Source organism: Xiphias gladius, chromosome 9, assembly GCF_016859285.1.
Source record: "Xiphias gladius isolate SHS-SW01 ecotype Sanya breed wild chromosome 9, ASM1685928v1, whole genome shotgun sequence".
Lineage (NCBI taxonomy): Eukaryota > Metazoa > Chordata > Actinopteri > Istiophoriformes > Xiphiidae > Xiphias > Xiphias gladius.
This window is the reverse complement of record NC_053408.1, coordinates 7849208-7874227: the sequence shown is the minus strand read 5'-3', so window position 1 is coordinate 7874227 and position 25020 is coordinate 7849208. Positions and strand designations below refer to the sequence as shown.

The following is a 25020-nucleotide window of genomic DNA, read 5'->3' as shown; positions in this document are numbered from 1 at the left end:
TTGCCCTCCAAGCTGCAGCCTCAGTATGTTTCACGTTACATATCAGATGGTCATACAGCAGAGTATTTACAGAGTATTTACATGACCGTTTCCTGGAAGGAGGGTAGGGTGTGGGGTCCAAGTTCCCCTCTGTCTGATGATCAGATAACAGTATGTGCTTTTGCGCACAACCCTGCCCGTAGATCAGCTGAAGTGATGCCTTTGAAGAAAAGATACAAAAAGGATGGGGAACTTCATTGCAGGCGTGGCTGGTCACTACTCATGAGTGCAGTGGATGTTACCCTGTAAATTATCTATATCCTGTTGATTTAAGTTTACAGGGCGTCTTTCCTTACTTCCTGTCTTGAGCACATTGTCGTCTGGGCATTATGGAGGTGTTGAGCTGTGGTAGTGCGATCACAGTTCACTTGACTTTGCTACTGTAATAACTTAAGGATTAATCTGAATAATTACAGCATGCTAATCTGAACATCTTGGTGTAACAGGTGTGTTCAACTTCAGAGTTTTAGTCCACAATGCAGGACATGTCCACAATGCAGGATCTCACTTCTGATTGAGCAGAGCAGGCCAGACAATATTCAAACTGAAATGAATGTTAAAGCTACTATAATCAACATATTTATATCAACACACCCGCTACACTACACTCCTAGCGACAAACCCACAGAAAACATCTGACTGTGCAGTTCCCCTGTTTTCCAGTCTGCAGCTTTACCATTTCGATTCAGTGTCACTTCTCTCATGGTGTAATTTAAGGTCGCAGCTGTTTTCTGCAAAAAAGCTCCGTTAAACCTGATGTACACAACCTGCCCAGCATCAAATGGCAGACAGACAAAGTTAGCGACTAGCTAACAAATTGGGATTTTTCCTTCAGGAGATGGTGGAGAGAAGAATCTAAAGAGAGATTAAATAGTGGACACACAAACACGACTCCAAATGAATACTAGTGTTGCTGTGTATGTGTATGTAGGCAACTGTTTGCCGACAAGTTAGCCATGTCAACCTGAAAGGAGATAATATGTCAATGTTTTCTTTACAGCTTGTTTTTGCTGCCCCCAAATAAATCTGTAAATGCAGGTTTAAACATCTGGAAACACCGAACATTTATTCACCACGTGATGATCATTCCCAATCTAATCAGCACTCAATTAAAAACATCAAAAGGTATCTCACCTTTTAATGACTACATTAAAATCAGGGAAAAAACAGGGTCTATAACACTAATACACATTCTGGGATCTTTTAATACAAAACAGTGTTTTGGGTTATTATGTATATAGAACCAATTATAATATATAATATATGATGCCATCATCATCTCTTTTTTTTTAATTTTTTTATTTTTTTTTATTTTTATTGTAGTGCCAAACATCTCAGTCAATGTTGAGCAAATGATGGCATCTGTGTTAGTCTAAGCAGTTATCACAGTCAACAGGAAGATGGTGCACCCAGAGCTGTTCCAATCATGGCTCCAACGCTTTCCCTCTCCTGTGTCCTTTTGTGCTTCTTTGTTTATATGTGCCGGGGTTAAGGATGGCCCCTTCACTCTCCATTTCTTTCTAGTTCTCACAGTCCAGCTAATTTTATACCCCTCTTGTTTGGCTGTAAACCACAGTTCACACACAGGATATGATCTAAACTGTTCCTCTTCCTGCTTGTGGACAGAGAGTGTTCTGAGTCAGCTTCATACAATGACAAAGATGTGAAGCAGAGAGTTTTCCTGACCAGTAGCCAAAGGTGTTAGATTTATGGGTACAAGAGGGACAGTGTGGTTGAAGTTTTGAGTGTGTCTTCTAGAGCCACGCTTAAAACAATTCTCATCCATGTTTTGTTTTTGTTTTTTGTTCATGTAACTGTTACTTTTCCCAAAGACAGCCTGGCCTCTCTGTATCAATGATCTGAATGATACCGATTTCTGAGAAAGAGCAGCATTACATATGACTTCACAGCTATGATTTGTGTTTTGGTTTCTCACTCCGGTCCCTACTTTTGGCAGTTCCCTGTGAAAGATGTGGAGGCGTTCATGGCTCTCTCTGACGTGCAAAACATTTCCATTCCGAGACAAGGTTGAGCAGACAGACAAGACATGTAGCCTTGGGCTGTAGCCAGATATACACACACAGAGAGTGAGAAATCCAGAGGACTTTTGTGTGGGTGTACATGTTTCTTACATCCCCCTTAATGTCAGTCTCTGTGTGGTTTTGTGTCTCTGGGTGTGTATTACAGACTGGTTTGTAGCTGCCAATGTGTGGAGATGTGTTTATTTCTCGCCACTTGTCCCGGAATACCACTATTTCACTGTCATGAATATTTACCAGGTGGGGTTCATGGAGTTTAAGTGTTGCAGGGAATCCTCGGCTGGGGGACTTAAATCCTAACCTCATTCTGTCTGAGCTGCTCCCAGGCGCCTGGGAGAATAAGCTTTGGGAAAGGATGGGAGAGGAGGAAGGGAAGAGAGACAACACCACTGAAGGCATGTGTATCGGATTGTGGGGTGAAAGGCTGAATAATGTCGGTTTTTACATGCTGCCGTTATTAGGAACTGAGGATTTTTCAAGACCTCTGGCCAGCTGTAGGTCATGTCTGGGTCTTGGGACTGAAACTTAGAACTGGTGTGACGACCTGTCCAGACTGATCATCTCTCTTACTGTTTTTCAACTCAAGTAGTATATGATCTAGAGCAAATTCATAAGGAGGGCGCTGGCAGAATGGACTATGATGAAAACGCGGCGGACTCCCACACACCGACAGCACATTATTGATTAAAGAAACAACCTTTTGGCTCAGACCTTCATCAGACATTAAACAAACAACACCGTAAACAACATCTTTATACTATAGCCACAGGCTGCAGCAGGAAAGGAGTAAAATCACAAGAACGCCTGAGACAACAATATACTGTGAGTCAGAATACAGTGATACATGGGATATACTTCCATGTTGATGTGTTGTTGATCAGTTTCAACATCAGCATGTGGTCATAAATGAAAGTACTGGACAAATTGAAATTTTGACTTGATGATAGCGGAAATCGAAATGTTGAGGTGCCACCAAAGTAATTACAGTTCATCCTGAGGAGGGGGCATGAACGTCTGTGCCAAATGTCATGGCAATCCATCCAATAGTTGATGAGAGAGTTTAGTCTGGACCAAAGTGCTTCGAAGGACCAACAGACGGACCAACCAACCAACATGACAGACATTGCCATACTTTTAGTGCACTTGCGTTGTTGGTCAGCACTAATTCTGCTGTATGTCTGCTCTTATAATGATACACAACAAAAAAAAAAAAGAATCTCATACCAAGCTCTAATGGTGTTAACATATATGAAATATGAAGAGAGCTCACGAGAGCTTATAAATATACATATATATTTTTTTTAAAACCATCTGGAAGCCATTGCACCTGGCCTTAGCAGCAGTTGTTCACTTATATTATTGATGGATTTTGGACATTTCTTACATTGCAGAGGCTTATTCCATCACTCTGTTGGTTATTGATCTGAGAGAGCCACAGGTAAGTATTAAATCAGGGTTCTCATTTAGCTGCCCACTAAATAAATAACACTATTGATGTAGTCTGTCATATACACAGTCTGTCTGTAAATGATCTAGTCCTGCCTGGGCCCTTTAGGAAATTTCCAGATATTTGATTATTACAGCGATTGCCAAGTTTAGAAGAGCTGCTATATGATATTATCACATTCACGTCCTGCTTGGTTTGGCTACGGGCCACTCACTCAGTCCTGGATGCCAAGATACACCGGTGTGCTTGGAAGTGAGGCGAACAGGCGAGGTAGTCTCAGATAACAGAATCGCACTCCTTGTTGCCGCCTGTCCTCTCGCTCTGGAACATTAAGCACACATTGTGTGGACAGCTCATCAGGGATATGGCTCTATTCACATTTGATCATAGAGGGATAAATTCCACACGCATGCATTTGTCTACTGCATTTCCATTTTTTATAACTTCTGCTGCTGCAGTTTTCATCTAGGGGCTGATTTTGTCCCTTTTACTTTGCCTGTAAACACCATATATCACAATGAGCCTTGACACTTCTGTCACTTTTATATCTCTCTAACACTGACTTGCTAGACTGTTGCTCCTGCTCTATTCTAATTAAAGCCTCGTTATGAAAAATTTAACACCCCCATGTTACTGTATATTCTATTACTTTCCATTACGCAGCACAGTCATGTTCTCACATTTTATTAATTGCCGGAGTATGAAACTGTCAGTTGTGAAAACAGAATTGTTTAATTGCATGCAATCCCTCATCACATATTGCATGTATACTAGTTGTGTTAGTAAAATATATATTTTTTTCCTTTACATATTGATTTACTTGACTAATTATTAGAGGCCTGAGAAAGTAAAATGATCCAATAATCTTTGTGTTTTCATTAGCAAAAAGTCTGAAAGAAAAACTAATTCTATGCTTGAGACATTTTTTATTATTTTTTTTTATCCTGTTAATCATCTTACTACCCCTGAGATTTATCCTGCGACCCCCCGAGGAGACCCCCTGAACGTCTTTATGAAGGCACCGTGTTACTCAGGTCAGAGAGGACTTCTGTAAACACAGCGTTGTGCTGATGCTGGGCCCCGATAGCAACTCAGCGGGTGAAGCGACATCTCTCATCTCTCACTCTGGCCGTGTGTGTGTGTGTGTGTGTGTGTGTGTGTGTGTGTGTGTGTGTGTGTGTGTGTGTGTGTGTGTGTGTGTGTGGTAGCGGTTGCCCTGAAAGCTTATCTCTATAAATGGATTTGTGTTGGTGCACTTGGAGATCTCAGTATGATGCTCTAATCTGATTGACCACAACCCTGAGGAGGTGGATGAGTCCAAGAGCCAAGTTGTACATCTCCATGTGTATGCATATAGGTGTGTGAGGTATCCATCGTTCTTTGAGCTGGCATTTGTCACCTTGGTACTATGTGTCTCCAGCTGAGCTAAGGGGCTTGTCAGGGAAATAACAGCCGTGTGAGAGTTTTGGTGAAGCTGTGTTTTTTTAACCCTACAGCTGTAAGAAGTCCACATGTTGTACTTTACCTTCGGATGAAGCACGGAGAGGTCATGCATCCAAATTCAGAGATTCTTTTTAAGAAGTTGCAACGCAGTGCTGTGCTTATAGAGCGTAGCTTTTACGGACTTAAAGCATGTTTCCCCTCTTGCGCCTCTATGTTCATGGAGCCGCACAAACTTCAGGACAAGCACAGATGAGTTTACTAGTATGCCTTTCTTTCAGTTTTGCGTATGTGAAGTAATATCATGGGAATCATTGCCCATTTGAGCAAACATTAGGAAATGATTTCTTAACTGCTAATAATGCCATCAATCACAGCTTCTAAACCCCTTTAAAACTGGTCCCTTATCAGTAAGTGGTACCTGTATTTTCTTTCTTTACATAGCTGAGAACATTTTGGCTGCCAAGTCAAGTACAGTCATATCGAGTATATGAGTAAAACCCATAGGAATCTGGTGTTTATCACATGCACTGTGGTAATCAGTAATTAAGTCAGGAATTAAGTTTTCCTTCACCTTTAGAGCACAACCTGGGGAAGATTGTTTGACAAGTAAAAGCCTGTTATACCTTATTTTTCTCACCTCCCACAACTACCTTTTCTCACCTTTTTTGAGTGTTCAGTACCCGTTGGCTGGGTGGGACTGTCACCATAGCAACAGTTGGCAATACTGCCCAGTTATTGCTGTGAGAGCGCATGTTTGGCGACCGCCTTTTTAAATGGACTACAGCTTGTTCCACAAAGCACGGGATATGAGTAGATGGTACACGGACAAATCGTATTCTGCTTTCAGCGGCCTTCATGTGTAGCTGTGTGCCCCTCTGATGCTGTCGAGCATGGTGCTCTGCATTCGATTTGCATTACAGGAAAGTTCTTCTATTATTCAATAGTATACTTGATCTGATTCCACACTGTCAGACCTCGTATTACTTATTTATGAACATGAGATGATATATGATTTGAAATACTACCTCGCAGTGCTTTCCCAGGAAAAGCTGTTCAGCAGAATGATCCTTTTTTGATCCAGTCTCCATCTTCATTCCACTCTATCCTGCCTTCTGAGCACGGACTCTGTGGCTTGTGCCGTTATTTGGCTGTCACGGCTCTCGTGCATGACATCTTATTTTCCGGGATGTCATAGAGCAAGTGTTGACTGCCTGTTTTCGTTGAGCTCCAGTGGGGAAAGGGGTGGAGATGGGGTGGGCTCTGGAAGATGTGTCCATTCATTTATCGTTACAGCTTAGTAAAAGAGAAACACGGAGAGATAGCCCCTCCCCTCTGCTCCGCTAGATGAAAGCGTCGCCATAGCAACCAGTAGGTATGCCCCCTGCCGCTGTCAGGCAAGAACCCTGTATCTCCAAAATGTCAAAGTTGCAACAGCAGAGAAAAGAAGACTTGTGAGTCTTGGGAGTTTTTAGTTTTTTGGGAACGGTTTCATATTTTCAAGAATTTAATCTGACGGTGAAAGGTTTCACCCAGAATCCTTCAGTTGAATGTAAAACTGTACTTACAAGGTTTCCATGCAAAAACTCCTCGTTCAGATTCCTGGGCTGCTCAGTGCTCCCAGGTAGATAAATTGTGCTCCTTGTCCTCTTTTTTTTTTTTTTTTTCCTCACACCCCACTCCTCCCCAAATACCCTCATCTCTGGCCTCCCCTGGGTAATGGCAGGGACTATATATTAGATGGCACCAACCTGCATCTCCACTACAGTTTATGCACAGCGCAGTACCAGTGTTTTCTCACCCAAACAGACTGCAATAGTAAAATTTAAAAAAAAAAAAAAAAAAAAAAAAAAGCATTCACTCTTTCAGGGATCAAAATAAATATGTTGGTAATGAGACCAGTTTTATGTAAAACTATGCACTAAATCTGAGCTGATATTTTTGCCATCGGTAGATTTAGAAATCAGGGGAAAACATTTTTTTAGTTTGTAAATGAAGTTAGCATGGATGAAAAGAGACGTGCACTCTGAGTTAGTGTCTGCTGGATTTAGAAGACTAATTTGCATTGCAGGCGCTTTATAAAATGTTACCCCAAAAAAATGAACCCATTGAACTCCTCTGACTAATTTAACAGTCTTTTCTTCACCATGGTTACATTTTGTGACCATCTGCATATCACCCTTGGGCACCTTCTATGACTTTGTGCTATTTCCACCATTCATATGCCGAAGAGAAAAATGTACTTTTTTCTGAATTTCCCTCAAAGCTAAATGGCATCATCATGTTTGAAGGGCAACCCATAGAGGATATATGCTATGCTTCACAGTGCTCTAGGGTCTTCTTGTTATTTCACAATCTCCTTCTTTGGGGAAGCTGTCCTCTATCTTTACTTCACTTTGTTCTTCTTGCAACATACTGTTATGGCTTAAGACAGGAACTGCATCACACCTTCCCCATCCTCCAGCCTCTCCCCCTTATCTGTCCCATGGTCTTTGTTGCTCATGTTGTCTAACATGCTGTCTGTCCTTCTCACTCTCTGTTACACTAAAGGTGGTGAGCAGCATCCCTTTTGCAGCGGTACTCTACAAAAATTCAGGCTGACCGCCGAGCTGCTGGAACTGAAGCACTGAGACCCATAACTCACCGCCCCTTGATCCGGGGATCCATCTCTCCTCGCTGGGCTGTGAGAACAGACCTCACCCTCTCCACCTCCAGCTTCTGTCCGACCCCTCACTGAAAACGATGACAACAATGTGACTGCTGGACTCGGTCAGCACCATGTGACCTGCTATTATGGATCTGAGTATCAGCGTACATTGAATCAACACTCATCCAGGTAATTCAGCTCACGGTGGCCTGCATCAAACTGTATATTGATAGACTTATTATCACAAGCTCCCAGCACGTTTGTGGCCCTTCAGTCATTTCCTCAATCTGGCTCCAGTTGGTTGTCTTGTGTCAGCCGGTCCAAGGGCCGAGAAACAGGAAGTGTGACAGTTGTGTAAAACAATATAGTGTACAGTGGTTAAAAACGTCATTAACTTGACCCTGCATACTGCAGCTTATTCAAACCGACTTACAGGTATCACTGTATTAGGTATGATGGGAAAACAAAAGCAGACAGAGATGGAAGTGAATCCAGACAAAAAGAAATAAGTGAGTATCATTTTCCTGTTATTACAACTTATGCTCAGTGGCTAATAGAAATTACACTGAATTGATGTTTAGCTGTTTTATAGCTGCTAAGGCCCCTCAACACCCGTGCTTTTGAATTTTCCTGTACTTAACAATCCCCTTCATTGTTGTGCAGTTCAAATATTTTAGTCCCCACCAAGCTGTTTAATGACTTGTGGAGGTGTGTGACCATGATAAAATAAGGACAAAGGGAACATACAGTGGATGGAGGACTGGAAAACAAAGCCCAAAGCCTAAAACGGAAGGAAAGAGAAAGGAGAGGAGACTATTTGTGAGTGTGTTTGTGTTAAATTGTGTGGATAAATCACTGTCTGTCCAGCTGTGTCTGTGTCTGCGTGTGTACGTATCTTATCCAGGGTTTTTGTCAGGAGTGTGTGGCAGTCTCGCTCCCATTTCCCCTCTGGAGCAGAGCGGTACAGGAAGGCTGGCTGGTTGGCGGGACGCACAGGAAAGGAAACAGTCTATCTAACAGCAGATGGAGGACAGCATGTGCTTACACTGCAGAAACACGCATACACATACAGACAGGCGCACACACACACACACACGGAGTCCTACACACAGGGAACTGTGTGCAAGAGCAGTAGCTTTTATTAGGAGCGCGACCCAGATTTCACATCACAAATGTCAGCTGTGGAGAATGTGAAGTTTTCGTAGAGTTCTAGTTAAATGAGGAAGATAAAGGACACTTCAATGTTTCAAATGAACTTTTGAAATGTTTTCATAATAGCAAGGACGTTTTTTTTTCTTGCTGGAAGGTTGTTTTGCCCTCGCTTTTTTCCCAAAGCTTGTTTTCTTCTTCACTCATTGTATTTATACTTTACATAGTGCTACGGTCCCCTGTAGTTCTTCAACCTTCAAATTTCTGTTACCCACAGAAAAGCAGACCTGGGTCAAAAAGCATTTGCAGGATTTTGTTTTCACTTGCATTGGAGTGCTGGCAGGATTTGGTTCACTAAACTGAAAAAAATCTGATTATGTAAGGTATGAAAATGACTTTTAAACACTGAAAACGTTTTTCAGTGAGCCTTTATCTGTCAAGTCCTTGGGGAAGAACAGTCAAATATCAATTTAGCTTTACAAGTTAGTTTTCTTTCTCGTCTCATAGGTATAGGTGGTAGCAGAGCTGAGATTTTGACCCTTGTGTTAGCTCTGAGGTCAAACACATTTTCTGTTGTTAAGATTTAGTGATACCCAATATGTCATCACCTTCTCCTCCTCCTCCCGCCCTCTGCCTGGTGTGTATGACCATGATTTCTGATGCCTTGTCATGCTTCCACGCCTTTGCCTCTGTTTGGCAGCAGTGTGTGAAGACTGGATGTTGCGCCTCCTTTTTCCAAGAGGGCAGCGAGTTCTCCAAGAGGCCTTCAAATTAAGCTAGTCATTTGCTCTCCGTATGGTTTGTGTGTATGTGTCCTTTCCCATTCTTGTAAGCCTGCTCAGTAGGGAGGACAATGAGACTCGCTATGGTGCCCAAGGCCCCGCTGAATGACTCATTCCTATAGAGGCAGAGAGCAAAACAACAAGGTTACACAATCTTAATCAACAAAGTGCTGCTCATAATGTGCTCTGCAAGGGGTGCGATCCTACGAAAGGGTTGTAAAAATGTGTTCGGTCTGGGTTTGGGTAACATAATTACTGTGCTTCCACTTTCAGTTTCTCAGAGAAGGCAGGCTGCTGTTTAAATCGGCAATCACTGCACCTCCTCTGCGGATCTGGACTATGCCATGAAAATACCAGTTGTTTTTGTTTTTGTACTTGTTTGTTGAACCTATTGTTGCCGGGTGTGTGATAAGGGAGCATGAAGGTGCTGTTTTTCTGGAAAATTAATTGTGATAGCGTGGTTTTGCTATGGCAACTGGAGCTGTGCGACAGTAAAGTCTTGCTTCCCATGGAGACAGTCTGGGTACATTTCAACAGCCAGAAGACACAGTCCTCATATCCCCTTTTTAAAAGACTCACAGGAGGGTTTTATAGTCTGTGTCTGCGCCGAGCAGACAGGTCTGCGCTATCTCTGCATAGCAGCAGAGGCAGGCTCCTCATCCTTGCAGCGTGGGCTGCTCACTCATCCCGCCTGCTCCCTTCTCTCCTCTCCTCTCCTCTCCTCTCCTTTTCTCTTTTCCTCCCTCAGAGTCAAGTGGCTTTTTGTTCTCCCGCAGCGGTGCTTATCACTTGTTTCTCCACCGCTGCCCTCCTCCCCATCCTTCTCTCAGGGAATGAAAGGATATTTGGGGGATAGATCTTGTCTGTCCGGTGCAGATCCCAAAGGAGTGTGGTTATATTTGTCTCTCTCTATGTCTGAAAATAAGGGTTCTATACAAGACACCCCCTTTCTGTCCCCCTCTTTCAGTGGGGGCTGGTTTTCTACGAGAGCCAGGTCTGTGTAGCCCCTGTTTTTGCGTCAGCACTGATGTTAAACAAATCCAATGCCAGTAGAAAAACTTTGTGGATTGTCATCATTACAGGCACAGACAATGTGATTTATTTTCATTCATTTGAGTGAAGTGGTTTTTCTTCGTCCCACAGGATTTCTCAATTGCCAGCTATTTCTCTGCTTGAATGACATAAAAATGAGCCATACATTCTCAGGAGAGACTGGCTGGTTGGTTGTAGTGCTCTCTGAAATCAGGCTTCCAGACAGCATCTGAGTCAGCTGTTAGGATTCTACATAGAACTACATTTTAATCTGTTTAGTCCTTTTTATTGACCCATACGTCTTACTAAAAAGGAACCTCTGAACAATTTAAGGTCAGTTGAAGAGGTGATTTACACATAATATGACCACCAGTCATCATTTTATTTATTGTTTCAGGATTTGTTCTCATGTGTAGGCTGAATTTAGGCAATTCCAGAGGCTCATAGTCAGAAAGGATGTGGTTCCTGAATGGCTAACACTGTTTCTGCATTGACTAAAAAGTAACCACACAGTCCACACTCATATCTATAGAGTGGATATGTTGAAAGTTATAAAGAGTCTTGATTTTAAAAAACTGAAAGGTTTAAAGTGAAATTTGCTTTTTGTCAATCTTGGTCTCATTTTCATATTTTTGTCAATTATGAGTATTGGTGATAATAACAGTTCTGACTTATTTAGCACTGATCATGGCAGGGAATAGTTTGCCGTTGTGGGAAGTAAACTTATTTGCTTATTTCTTGCCAAGAGTTCGATGAGAAGATTGATACCACTCTTGTGTCTGTGAGATTAACAAAGCTAGAGCCAGTAGGTGATTAGCTTAGCCTAGCATAAAGACTGGAATTAGGGGGACGTAGCTAGCGATTGACTGTGTGTTGTCTCATAAAGCCACTGCACCCTGCCATGAACTAGATCTAGAACATATCTCCCCATAAGGAAACAATAACTTTTGGTTTCAATGTTTCCGTTTTTTTTTTTTAATGATCAAACAAACAAGATATAACGTGTTAACCATTGAGCTTTAGAAGTTGGTGGCTTTTAGCAATGTAGTAGTGTAGTAGTATTACTACATTTCGCTATGACAGCTACAGGATTTCCAGGGGTCTGCTTCTTTTGCCTGTTTGTGTCTTTTGTTAGACTCGAAACAAGTGTTTGAGATTTTTTCTGTTTTTAAAAAAAAAAAAAAAAAAAAAGGTTGTTTTTGCAAACCTGTAGAAGGCTCACCTCGCCCTGATCATTTTTGCTGGAGTCCCTGTTTTCCAATGGTCGTAACTGACAGAAACAAGAGAAAACGCCAAAGTTGACAATACCCAAGTTGTCCTACAATGTTAAGAATGCAGATCAAACGTATACTTAAGACCTCCAAAAATGATCCTACAGACGCTCATATACATCTAATCATCTATCTATGAGTCTAAGAACTCATTAGTTTACCACTATATGTTATACTCTTCTTAATGGCCCTACCCAGTTTTATACAAAAAACCTTTTATTCTTCTTCTTCTTCTTTCTCTCTCTCTTTCTCACACTTGTACCTGTTCATTGCAGAGTGCTGGTAATCACAGAGTGCTGGGTGATGATGAGAAGTGTCACAACACCGGTTTTGTCATTTTCAACCCAGCTGCTGCTCATTACGATGGCCATCGATGGCTCTGATTCCAGGCCATAATTGCTCTGCCTCTGAATACTTGAAAGAGGGGACGAGGTAAATCCCAGAGGTGTCAGGGTGGGAGAAAGATGGATGCCTCTGTGTTCAGCGCTGTCAGGTTGGGAGGTGTAAGGGGTAGGGAGGACATGATGAGCATCTCACTGGGAGATTGTCTCCCGACACACACACACACACATGTGGTGGATGATGGACCGCTAGCAGAATGATTTCTGGCATGGTGGTCCTCAAACAAGCCCTGGCACATGTAATTCCCATGGATCCCTGCTATGGGTTTGTGGATTTGTGGGTATGCGTTTGTCCCCCTTGTGCGTATTTCATGCCAAGCTGCCAGGCAGTGTAGCTTTGCATGCCAACTGTCAGCAGATTTGGTGCAGAAACGTATGCATGTGGTGTGTTTGTGCAGGCGTGTAAATCTGTGGATCAGAAGTGATTAAAAGACCTACTGGCTCCTTGGAAAAATATTAACTGGGACTGTGTGTGTGTGTGTGTGCCTGCGTGCGTACGCATATGCATGCGTGCGTGTGAGACACTCACACAACCACAATCGTGCAAACACACAGACTTAATGACACTTAAACAAGCCGAGCAAGTGCAGGATCAGATGTGGTGTTTGCTAGTGCAGGCCAGACTGGAGTAAATATTTACTACCAATTACACTCTCGGTTTCCATGCCTCACTAGAATGTGACGGTAGCTTCTAAATGCTGTAAACGCTGAAGACATTAAGTTATGCGCTGAATGAGAGCTGCTCTCAGATGTTACAGTTATGGCGGGAATGTTGTTTTTAAGAGGATTATCAATAATCGCTTCTCCTCTAGTACTGTGTTATTTTTAACTAATATGCAGCAGCTAAATGCTCTTATTTCCAGTGAGGAGTACTACTAATGGAAGGGCTTTCAGGGTCAGACACAGTGGCTGCCATATCTCAGTCAACAGGATGTTATGGCCGAAACCTGGCAACCAACGCTAGTTTTTTTTTTTTTTTTTTCCCTGGCAGTGTAACATGGTTTTTCTCTTCATTCTTTTATTCGGTAAATGTTTCTGTACTGCATGCAAAGGGAAACCCCAGCATACAGTACGCAAGCACAAATGCCTTTTCTCACACACTCAGCTGAGACCCCGGTGGGAGATGAGGTGGAGGGCTGACGTTGCAGAGCAGATCCAGTGGGTCTCCAAGGTCACACTGCCACAGCGTCCATGCGCCCTGGGAAGGAGGCAGGAATTGATTAATGACAATGCTAGGAGCGCAGGAGGGGAGGAACCCAGATTGGCGAGAAAGTAGTGCTGCAGAGGTAGAGTTTTTACTGTAAAATGGTGCTATACATAGTGCTAGTGCGAGATACTGCAGAGTGTGACACACTCCTGATGATGATGATGATGATGATGATGATGATGATGATGATGATAATAATAATAATAATAATAATAATTATAATGTTATTATTGTTATTATTATTATTAATAATAATATTATAGCACCCTTTATTAATCTCTAATTAAGAGTATAAAGTTCCCATGGAAAGATTTTGAAATTCCAAGTTCAGACTGTTACAGCGATTCAGTATGAACTTGACAGATTTACTGTAGGCGCTCTGTGCTGAAATTACTTAAACCAGTAAAGTGGCAGTTTGTAGTTATAGTAGAGGCGGTCCTTGGCAGTGGTGGGCAAGTTAGTTACATTTGTCAGTAAGACAGTTTTTGTTTTTTGTTTTTTACTCAGCCAACCTCTGCTAAAGGAAAGCAGCCTAATTCCATTCATGTCATACTGATTAAACTGTGATTATGAATAGCCACTCACTTCAGCCTCTGAACTCCCAGTCAGAGATATCAGGGATTTCTCACACCAGAAAGAAAGAACTACAGACGTCAATAGACTGCAAATGCACCACCACTGATAGTTAAGTCACAGACAGTGTATTAAACTAATTATTTTAATTATCAATAATCTAGTGCCTAAACTGACTTACACATACATACTAAACAGCAGTATCACCTGATATATATGTATATATATAAATTTTGGCGCATTTTGGCGCACAAAGAAAGCCCAGTCCTAGTTATAATTATAAATTTAACTTAATCCAGTTGTTGAGCATATACCTAGAAGTATTGTGTACATTTCCATATTGTTATAAATGACATCAACATGAACAATTAACTTGCTAAAACTCTTACAGCTAGTGTTTTTTAGTGTCCATGTGTTTTTAGCATGTTGCCCGAACAGTCTTCGCCCTACAATTTTTTTCAGGAGCTGTAAACGGAGACAAAAGCTTGGATTGATTTTAGGTTTTCAGTATGTGTCAGTATCCTGGGTTTTTTCTTTTTTCTCTTTCTTTCTTTCTTTGTTTCTCCAGTCTTGAATTTGAATGAATTCAAATCATAATGGAAAAATGTTTCACAAGTAGAGAAAACTGGCTTCTGCAGTTTCATTTTAAATATTAAAAATAAATGCACGGACTACACTGTGATAGAGTCTGAATGTAGATAAGATAATGTAGGTAAGTTTAGAAAGAGCAACACTGAACACCTTGTCCAACTAAGTTACATCGCAAGGGAAGCGGTCGCACATCTGTGTGAGCAGATGGTCACCCCAGTTTCATTTCCTCAGTCAAGACTGTGAATGTAGTGAGCTGCCCTTTAAATAGATAACCCATCCCAGGTTTACACACTGCAGCTCCCCAAAGGCAGAGAGAAGAGACACGGAGACGCGGTGATACGAGGACGACCTACTCAGATAGAAAGCATGAACTTGAACTTGTTAAACTTCCTGCTGTGTTCTGGTCAAAACTGACTGATTTGAAACTTTGCCCTGCAATTTATTTATTTTTTTCTTTTAGAGCTTTATGACATCCTTTACATTAGATACCAAAACACATTTAAAAAAAAAAAAAAAAAAAAGAGTGGTTCAGTGACTTCGTAATGCATTTCAGTAAAGAAAATGGATTTAAAAAATAATGATCAAAACGTAAAACAGGACATGACCAACCACAGAAAATATAAATAACCCTCAAGTACAGTGCAAGAGAGATAAAAAAACAAAAACAGCACAACTGCAACCTACATCACCCTCTACCTCCCACACCTTCTTCTTTTTTGTACACCTTTACATCATGTTAACCAAACTTTACAACTAAAAGTTTACACTGGTTAATGTAGTTATGAAACAAACAACAAATATAGCATCCGCCCACCATAAGATTCAGTATCACACAGATCGGCTCTCTGATAGTAACAAGTTAAATTGGCCGTTTATGTTACACTTTGATCATTAACGATGTATTCATTGTTCCTGTTATTCGGTGGTGTTTGCAACACGAATCTTTATATGAAAATTTGCGTTTACTTTGTCAACATAATCGCAAGAAACACAACAGACGTCAATATGATGTAAAATTTTAATTTCAAAACTTTTAAAGTCTTTTTTCGTATCTTACAGTATTTAAGGCTGAGACTAAGACTGATAAGTGGGAATCCCATAATGTAACATGACATAACATGAACAAACATTTTTGATAAGGATCCCTTAAATTTGGTTATTAAAGAACTGTGACCAAGACATATAGTGATTGGGACATTTCACCACTGAAAAATAAAAAAATCAACTTGTCAGTGCTCTCTGATAGAAAACTGTAATGAGAACATTGTTTCTGAATGAATGCAAACATACGGTATCTTTGGCATTTCTGCACTGCAATTTCTTGTTATCAGCTGGCATTTCTGATATATCTGTCATAAGATAGTATCGAACAGCCACTTTATCTGTCTGGCCATATTTATTGTATTAAATTCTCCTCTGCACATTTAGTGGGAATTCAGATGTTTAAAGGATGGTGGGAAAGGTGCTTATCAACTTTCTTGTGGAGAGTTTGATGAGAAGATTGATACCAATCTCACATCTGTCTGTTAAATGTGAAGCAACACACCAGGAGGCGATTAGAATAGCTTAGCATAAAGATTGGAAGAAGGGGGAAATGGTTAGCCATGACTTGGATATGGATTTAAAAAAAGATATGAAACAAGATATAAAGTGTTAATTAGTGAGCTTTGGAGGTGTTGGTAGGCAGGTTTTTTTGTTTGTTTGTTTTTAAATATTTGAAAAGATTCAGGCTAGCTGTTTTGCCTTGTTTCCAGTCTTTATGCTAAGCTAACTGTCTCCTAGCTGAAGCCTAATTTAAATGAAAGGCATGAGTGATATTGATCTTTTCATCTAATTCGTGGCAAGAAAGTCATAAACATATTTCCTAAAATATTGATTTATTACTTTAATTAAAAAAAACATAGCATTCAATGAAATCTGTATCTGATTATGTATTATAAACACGTAATTAGGTTGATCATTATTAGGCAGGAACAAAAAAGTTGCTTCGAACACAGCGGTGAGAAAATGCACAGAAGGCTTTAGGTAACTGGTTGTTTTTCTTCTAAAAAGCCATCTTGCAGGTTTCAGCTATAAAAAAAAAACTAAAAAAAAACCTTGCGGCCTAAAGGGTAAACAGTCTGGCAGCTTTTTACTCAGAGGACATAATGTACCTACTGCCCGCTCGCCCTGTCACATCGCCCCTACACCCACTACCCATTTTCCAAATTCCCCAGCTGATGTATTTGAAGAGACAGAGAGACTCTGTGCCCAGGGAAACCGTGTTCATTGGAACTGACAGTGCTCTGTCTATGGGAAGACACGATGCCAGGGAACACCGCGTTTCCTGTCAGAGGCAAAGACAGCAAATCTCTCTGTCTTATCTTGTAATTGTTACAAGCCTGTCCTCTCCGATCGTTGGGTGTCTGCGGCTAATTAGTAAGACAATGGTGGAGAACTGCAGGGGTGTGATTATGTCACGTCAGGGTTTGGTTTTGTTTTTTTTTAAACCCAGACTGAAAAAATGACAGAGCAGGGAAGCACACAGCAAGGAAAACACAGGTCCAAAGAGAGGGATAGCTCATCCTCCGAAACAAACCCCTATCAGAGAAAAGCATTTATCAGGAACATGGGAACATAAGCAACACAATGCGTCATGAGTCAGAATTCCCACACTTTTCTTTGCATGTTTGGAACGAGGATAAGGAAGCAAAGAGAGACCTCGTAGTGGCCTGCTTGTATTCTCCCTTGCCTTGCTGTGTAATGTGAAATGATCATATCCGTGCATGTCCGTGCCCACATTTTTGTTTGTGTGCTGCGAGGTATGCTGGTATTCAGAGGTGGCAGGCTGTAATCAGTGGATAGAGGTCTCTGAGTCACACAGTGCATACCAGGTGCTGAAGGTGTCTGTGAACACATAACAGTGGCTTACGTGTTGTCATATACAGTATAAATTGTGGGCAGAAACAGGGGGATATGGATGAAATCGGTCTCAATATTATTATAGATGTATGTAAAACATATTAAATCATCACACTGATGTTTAAAGCTTAAGTTACTATGTGTAGAACTTTTAAACAATCTTGGAGAAAATTGCTGTAGTCTATTTTTTGCTTTCAGCCCATTCAATCTGTGTCCTTGGTTCCCATTGCTTTTTGGTGCAGTGTCACACGAGATGGCAGTTCAAATCCTACACACATTGGACATTGTTCGCAGACATTAGCAGGAAAGCTAATGTGAGTTGTCATTCAAATTCTGTGGGTCTGCTTGTTCGGTGGGGCAGGATTTTAATCAGTGCCAGATTATTTGCTCTCAGGTACAGTCTATGATAGAGTCAGATTTTTTTCCATTTGAAAACAATAATCACACGCTCATATAAACATTGAATTAGTTTCTGTTGGGCTGGCGCTGCCAACTCTGGGATGCAACGTCCCCGGCTAACGTCCAGCCAGGGACCCTCGTTGCTTCATTCCCTCACCCTCTTTTCCCTCATTTCATGCTATCTCTTCACTATCAGGTATCTAATAAGGACGATTAAAAATCTTTTTTGGTTGCTGTAATAATTTCCTCCTGTCAATATGGCTGTGAAGAGAACCTTTCCTAATGAAAATCCAATGTAAAAGATCAGGGACAAAATCCACAGTCCTCGTAAAGTGCAAAAATGCTGACGAGGCTAAAAATGAGGCTGCAGCAGTCAGAGTTAAACAAATCCAGTCCATATCATCCAAAGGCACAGCCTTTTTGGTTAAAAGTTTCCCGTTTTTGTTAGTGTCTCTCTACTGCAGCTCAGCGAGGAAACACAATAAGGGAATTTGGGACTAAAAACACTGTAGATTTGGCTCTTACATTGGAATCTCATCAAGAAGGGATTGGTTCACAGCCAATACAGAGTGAAGGAATGCTAACACTGACCAATTACTGATTCAATGTACATATGGGCATGTGAGTATTGCATTAAGACTGACTTGGAAAATATCCAATTATATCCTGATGTAGTGTACACTCAGTCTGCAGTGCTTCAAGTTGAGAATGATTCTCATTCCCTACCTTAATCGTATTGAGTGGTGTTGGAGCTCAGTTCCGTTCTGTGGTCCGGGACACTGTCCCACCATGAGGCGACCAACTCTATGCCTGGGTGACTCGGGACACACACTCCACTGAAATAGCTGGCTGGCCAGGACAATAACCTCCCCCGAGGCTTCTTGCAACTGTCTCCTATAAGAAAATAAGGACACTTGGAACTTCCCCTGAGCTGACATCTCCCATGACCTATTTTCATTATGGCTGATGGTTGGTGACTAGCAGCGGAGTGCTAAATGGATAAGGGACAATACACAGATGAGAGCAAACACAATGTGATGATAGCTGTTTGCCCAGAGTGTGACCCTAGCTAAACAATGACTATCACTAATAGTCTAATTTGAGACTTGTGGTCTAGGCTAGTTTATGCTGAGTGAGGAAAAATGAAGAAAAGACATTAGATACCCAGAGGAATAGGAAGCAGTGTTATATATAGTTATGTGAGGGACATTCCACCCGCAAATACAGAGGAAAGGAAGTTGGTGATCTCCTCCAAGATGCTGAAAACGTCAAGGCTGGAGGCTGCAGCAGTGTCAAGATGGGAAGAGCTGGAGAGTAGTGGATGAGCAGGCTGCAGTCCTCCAGGAGCAGTTGAGCAGCAGGGGTTGGAGGCTAAATCATGGCAGGCTGACATCTCCAGTGGTGATGGAGAGGGAAGCGGGAGCCGGTAACTGGGGGACGCTTAAAAGAAGCAGCAGCACTTCACCACAAGGTACAGCCGCAGGGCTCTGCCGGGTGTCCCTGTTGCGTCGTTGAACAGACAAACAAACAAAGCAAACATAAAATTCAATGCAGCTTGTATAAAGTCCCGAATGGCACCATGAGTGTACATCAGAAAAAAAAACCTTAAGTCTTGTACACACAGTCCTACTCCAAGGGTTCACACACACTGTACTAACTCAGCTCAATATCCTCCCCCTCACCAGAGCTTGTGACATTTGCAGAGAGAGCCTTAAAGAGGGGGAATAAAGAGGAGGAGAGCTGGAGAAAGGGGGGAGCACTCTCCCCTCTCTCCTCTCCTCTCTCATTAGAATTCTCTCATCAGTCTTCCCCATGGAGCGCTGGCTTGACATGTCAGGGTTTATTAATCGCTCCAGGAAATATTATTGACCTGGAGCGTCTGCTCCCTCTCTCCCTGCTGCAGTCAGTGCCTCTCCTCTGCTGCCTCCACATTCCTCCGGTGTCCTGCCTGGACACATTACAGGACACTGCGGCACAGCGTGGAGGCTTCAACACACAGTGTCTTCATTGACTATGCACTTGGCCTAGGCTTTCTTTTCACTGCAGCTGCAAAGCACCCCCCCCTCATCCACACACACACACACACACACACACACACACACACACACACACACACACACACACACACACACACACACCTGCAGCCTTGGGGAGACAAAGCACACTCTGCTCTGCTTCATTTTGGGGTGGGAGCATCTCTGTGTAGGTATGTTTTGCTGAGATTCTAACTTTTAGAGTGCTTTGTTGAAAATTAAAAAAAAAAAAAAAAAAAGAAACCTTTAAAACTGCAAACATCTCTTAGGCATATCGGTTTTCAAATCTTGCCAGTAGCTTGAAAAAGAGTACAGATACTTAGATCAGAGTGATGTGAGACCCATTCTGAATGCCTAAACATAAGAGTGTACACCTGAGTGATACTCCTTCACCTTGCCTCTTATGCATTCTTCTACAAGGAGAAAATGAGGGGATGATCAGAGTCATTCAGCTCAGACTCCTGGATGTCGCTGTGTGTAGGGGCTCTGGTAGAGTGGGTGTTGGAGGCATGTGCGTGTGACTTCTTTATGTCTCTGCATGTGAATGATAGTTGGGGTGATGTTATCGAAGAATAAGGGGGGGCAAAGAGCAGAGCACGAGGGTGTAGGTGTTAAGCCTCTGGCTGCCTGACTCTAGATTTCACTCTCCATGATCTGTTACATCCAGTTTAACATGGCTTAAGCACTAACTTGTAAGTCAGTGTCAGCTGACAACCAGGCCTTTAGTTGGTATGCAGGTTGTGTGTGTGACTGTGTGCGCTGCGATTTCTAACATGTAGCACGCTAAGACCCTACACAGGCTATATCCTGGAAATCACGCATCTCACTATGGCACTGTAACAGAAACAGCTGAGGGGAAAAAAAGCCGTTATCGGCTCTAAGTGGCATTTTCTCAAGGTCTCTTTCCTCAATCTGATAAAACAGATTAAAGCGTGAGCGTGTGCTTTATAAGGGTACTTCGGAGCATTGTCGCAGTAATTATGTTTGTGGACACACATGTAATCATAGGCCCAATCTCACATGAAACTCTTCTTCTTTTGATACTACTTTATTTTATTAATTATCTGTAATAAAGTTTAAATTAAAATTATTTTTCCCTGGCCTGGTTGTTATCTTTTGCAGTTTTTTTCTCAATGGGTTTGATGAGGGAGCATGTTGGGTCACTTTTTTTTTTTTTAATTTTTTTTTTTCCCAAAGATTGGAGTATTGTGCCTCCATGTGGACATGTCAGGCATTACAGTATGGGCTTTATGATAGGACTAACTATTGATAAGGATATCAGTGTGTTGTTCCATTGTTACTCCATGAACTTTGCACCGATGAGCACATTCCCGAAAGCAGCAGTCATGAATAAAAAGCTATATGCTTCAGATCTGTCAATAGCTTTTGTATTCCCTGAATGGCGACATTATCCAGCGGCCATGTTCTCATGAATCTTGACTTTGCAGACATGCCGGGCACTAAATTTAATATCCGTCTTCATCTTGTTTTTCTGCAGTCACAATGGTCCCTTTTCTGTTTTTGGTGGCAACCACAACAACATCCAATTCCACCAGCAATGGCAACCATACACAAGGTAAGAACAATAACAATGGCAATGCACCTTGACATGTGAGACTGAATAACACTGAACAGTGTACGATAGCAACGAAGTCCCATTGCTAGCCACTGCAGTCATCAATTTTCCCTAAGATATGATTATTATGCATCTTCTGCTGCGCATGCATCTGCTTGATAATAGCCTTTTCTACAGCCTTGTTATTACCGGATCACAATGAACTTCTGCAGCCCTGGACAGTAATTTACGGCTTATTGTGTCTTTATAAACACATCTAATAGCTGGCTGTGTGGCTGTTGCTCTTGGCTGAGTCTCCATTCTTAGCACCTCTCATTCTGTTAGACATACCGACAGGACAAAATGGGCTGATACTTATCTCTGTAGACAAAATACAGCTGAAGCCAGTTATTAAATCAGTCCCGTGGCCAGAAGAGAACATGGAAGATGCTCTGCCAAGTATTGATTTAGTTCTATCACTTCATGCAATATACACATGGCTCAAAGCCACGAATGCAGCCAAGCATTTGTACACACAAACATATGACCCCCTTCCTGCTTTTTTGTTAACGTTGCTCCCTGACCCCCGGCTCTGCCTCTCCTTCTTCCTCAGAAGACGTTACATCCCCCAGCACCCACATCCTCCCCACTGTGCTGGTCCTGTCCCTGCTCCTGCTCATCTTCGCACTGCTATCCTGGTACATCCTCAGGTAAAAATCCCCACCCTGCAAGGACTCACCCGCCTCACTTCACCCCCCCCCCCACCTCACCCTCACTGACTGGCTGTGAGCCAGACAAGGAGGCAGAGCTCAGGGTGACAAACACTTCCTCCTTTAGTCATCGAGGCGGAGCCCAGTCAGGAAGTGCTGCTAGCTGACTCCCTTTCATGCTTAGTAAGAAGAGAACAGGCTGTGACAGTGGACGCAGACAGGCAACAGAAGATAGTGAAGAACCAATTCTGAGCCACATTCGGACTAGAGTGCTGTCTTTCCAAGACATCAGCTAATGAGAAAGAATAACTTCTCAAGCTTCAGATGGTAGGATGGATAGATTTTTGCTCATGGCTACCTACATAATTTTAGATGTTGTGATCATTTGCGAGTTAATCTTTGGGTGGGATTTAAAAAAAAAAGAAGCTAATTTACCAGGAAATGATCTAATCTAATAATCTAAATATTTTGTGCCATTGTGGGTTTTTTTTTTTTCAATTTATTGTATCTTTTCCTGGCAGGTTAAAAAACCAGAAAAAACCGGTTGTCACAACAGTTGACAAGAAGATACCAAATGGCATCCTGGAGGAACAAGGTAACGTTGTTGTAAGTTGAACATTATTAGAGGCAGTGAGGCAGATTGTGAAAGCAGCAGGCTGGCAGTCAAAAGAAGAAGCATAGGGAGATCGTAAGGGAGACGTACAGAAACATGACGCAAAGAAAAAGAGAACAGTTAAGACAGACAGTAGGAGATAGAAAAACAAGGCTTTATATTTGAAACTGTCTGTGTAGGTTGTCCCAATGTTACCATGTGGTTGTCTTAGACTTCCTGTGGTTGATGCAAAGAGCAAAGCTGTGTGTTATCATCAACACTTTTTTCTTTCAGCTTTTTGCACACTGCCTCTAAACATAGTGTACGCCATTACTAGTGAAAAAAAGTTAGAGCAGTTGTCATCGGGCTTTGGGGTGCATTATTTTTTAATTAAGAGCTGATATGCGTGAAGCGTGTCAGTAGCTGTTGGTCTTTACCGGAAACATGTCTCGAGGAACCTCTTTAGGAAGTATTTTTCTTATCTGAAATTACAATGAAATGTACAGAGCAGGTTGTATTCTTGGAGATAGGAAGTATAACTAGGAAATGTTTCTGGAAATAAACAGCACACCCACAAGTACCTGTAACAAACATTTCAAGATTTGGTTGAGCTGCTGATCCCCATGATTGTAAACAAGACACATTTTCGTATGAGTGATTTTATATTTAACTTTTAATATTAACTAGACTGGGAAAACATTACAGTATATATTAATATTTAATTTTAAATCAGTTCAGGAAGTATATTTTACTGCTAAATTATGAAAGATATCTTGCCACAAGACAGTTAATTATAAATAAATGATAAATTATTTTTTTAAAAACAAAATATCCTACCACTTTTTTTTTATTGAAAGTCATTTATGCTCTTTATGGTTCTAGTGACATTTCTAATTGATAAAACCTAGTTGCATGGTGTCAAAATGAATCAAATGCTATTTATAATGACAGTATTGTTTTGTTCTATGATTTTGTACATGTGTATGTGTACTGTATGTGACTTGGTATGTGTTGTGTTTTAGATTTTGGATACAGTACTGAGTCGTTATACACCACTGTACCCCCAGGTCAGGTATACAGGGTGGCGGTATCAGGAACCTCATGTTACTAACACTCCCTCACTACTTTGTCAACCTACATTTTTCAAATTGTGAGTGCTAACAGAATTCTAAGTCGGGTGCTTAAGGGGGTTTCATTGAAAAATCTGCCTACATGGTGCTGTAAGTAGCTTTTTCCCCTGGGGTCCTTTGGTTCTCTAACACCTGCAGATGTTTGGTGATCATTGAATACTTATGCTCCTTTTTAAATCAATCACTCAGGTATTGGAAAACACAAACCAACATGTCGTAAGATTTGAAATCAGTTTGGTAATCACTTTGATAAGCTGTTTTTAAAATCCTTGCAGTAGTTCAATAAGCTGATTGTATAGCTGACTGATTCCCAACCAGAGGTACTTGTATCCCATGGTGTGCAGTTCCCAGGGTGGATGAGGAAACTAAAATTAAATAGAAGAAATTATATTTTGATTAATAATATATATCCATATATTGCATATGTCCATATAGTGAATCACTTAAACACTATGGTTTGCAATTGAGCGTGCATTAGCAAGTGAGCAGAGGGGTCTTCAGTTTGCTAAAAGTAATGGATAAACGGTTGAAATAATTAACCTAAAGTGATGGATAAAATAAAACTGGTTGAATTAGTTTGCTAAGAGTAATGGATGAATGGTTGAATAGACAGCTGAAGAAATAAGCAATTTAAAGGGCCTATGTAGTTAAAAACAATGGAGAAATCGTTGAAATAACTCAGCTAAATGGATAAATAGCTGGAATAATTAGCTAAAAGGCATAACTGATTGAAATAGCTAATTCAACCATCTTTTTTTGGGGGGGGCTGTGGCTTCAGAGGTAGAGCAGGTCGTCCACTAGCCGGAAGGGCGGAGGTTTGATCCCTGACTCTTCCAGTCCATATATCGATCGAAGTGTCCTTGAGCAAGATACCAAACCTCAAACTGCCCTGATGTATGTGCCATCAGTGTGTGTGTGTGTGTGTGTGTGTGTGAGTGAATGCGATTTATGATTGTGTGCGAGAATGGGTCAGTGTGGCCTGTAGTGTAAAGCGCTTTGAGTGGTCGATAAGACTAGGAAACTGCTACCATTTTTCCCCACTCGTTTTAGTTTGCTAAAAGTAATGGATAAATTGTTGAAAT

General features: G+C 41.5%; 1 protein-coding gene across 7 annotated transcripts in view; it reads left to right on the top strand.

The window, feature by feature from the left end:
- LOC120794668 (receptor-type tyrosine-protein phosphatase epsilon-like) overlaps positions 1–25020 on the top strand; it is a 53313-nt gene that overhangs the window by 18356 nt on the left and 9937 nt on the right. For 2 of the 7 annotated variants that reach the window (XM_040135912.1, XM_040135913.1), the window contains exons 2-6: positions 7516–7801; positions 21450–21527; positions 22120–22216; positions 22738–22811; positions 23831–23875. In XM_040135912.1, the coding sequence (XP_039991846.1) occupies positions 21455–21527; positions 22120–22216; positions 22738–22811; positions 23831–23875 (289 nt within the window). In that variant the 5' untranslated portion in view covers positions 7516–7801; positions 21450–21454. Of the gene's footprint in view, positions 1–7515; positions 7802–21449; positions 21528–22119; positions 22217–22276; positions 22544–22737; positions 22812–23830; positions 23876–25020 lie in introns of those variants that run through there. The other 5 variants (XM_040135914.1, XM_040135916.1, XM_040135915.1 and 2 more) reach the window with 5 other exon arrangements.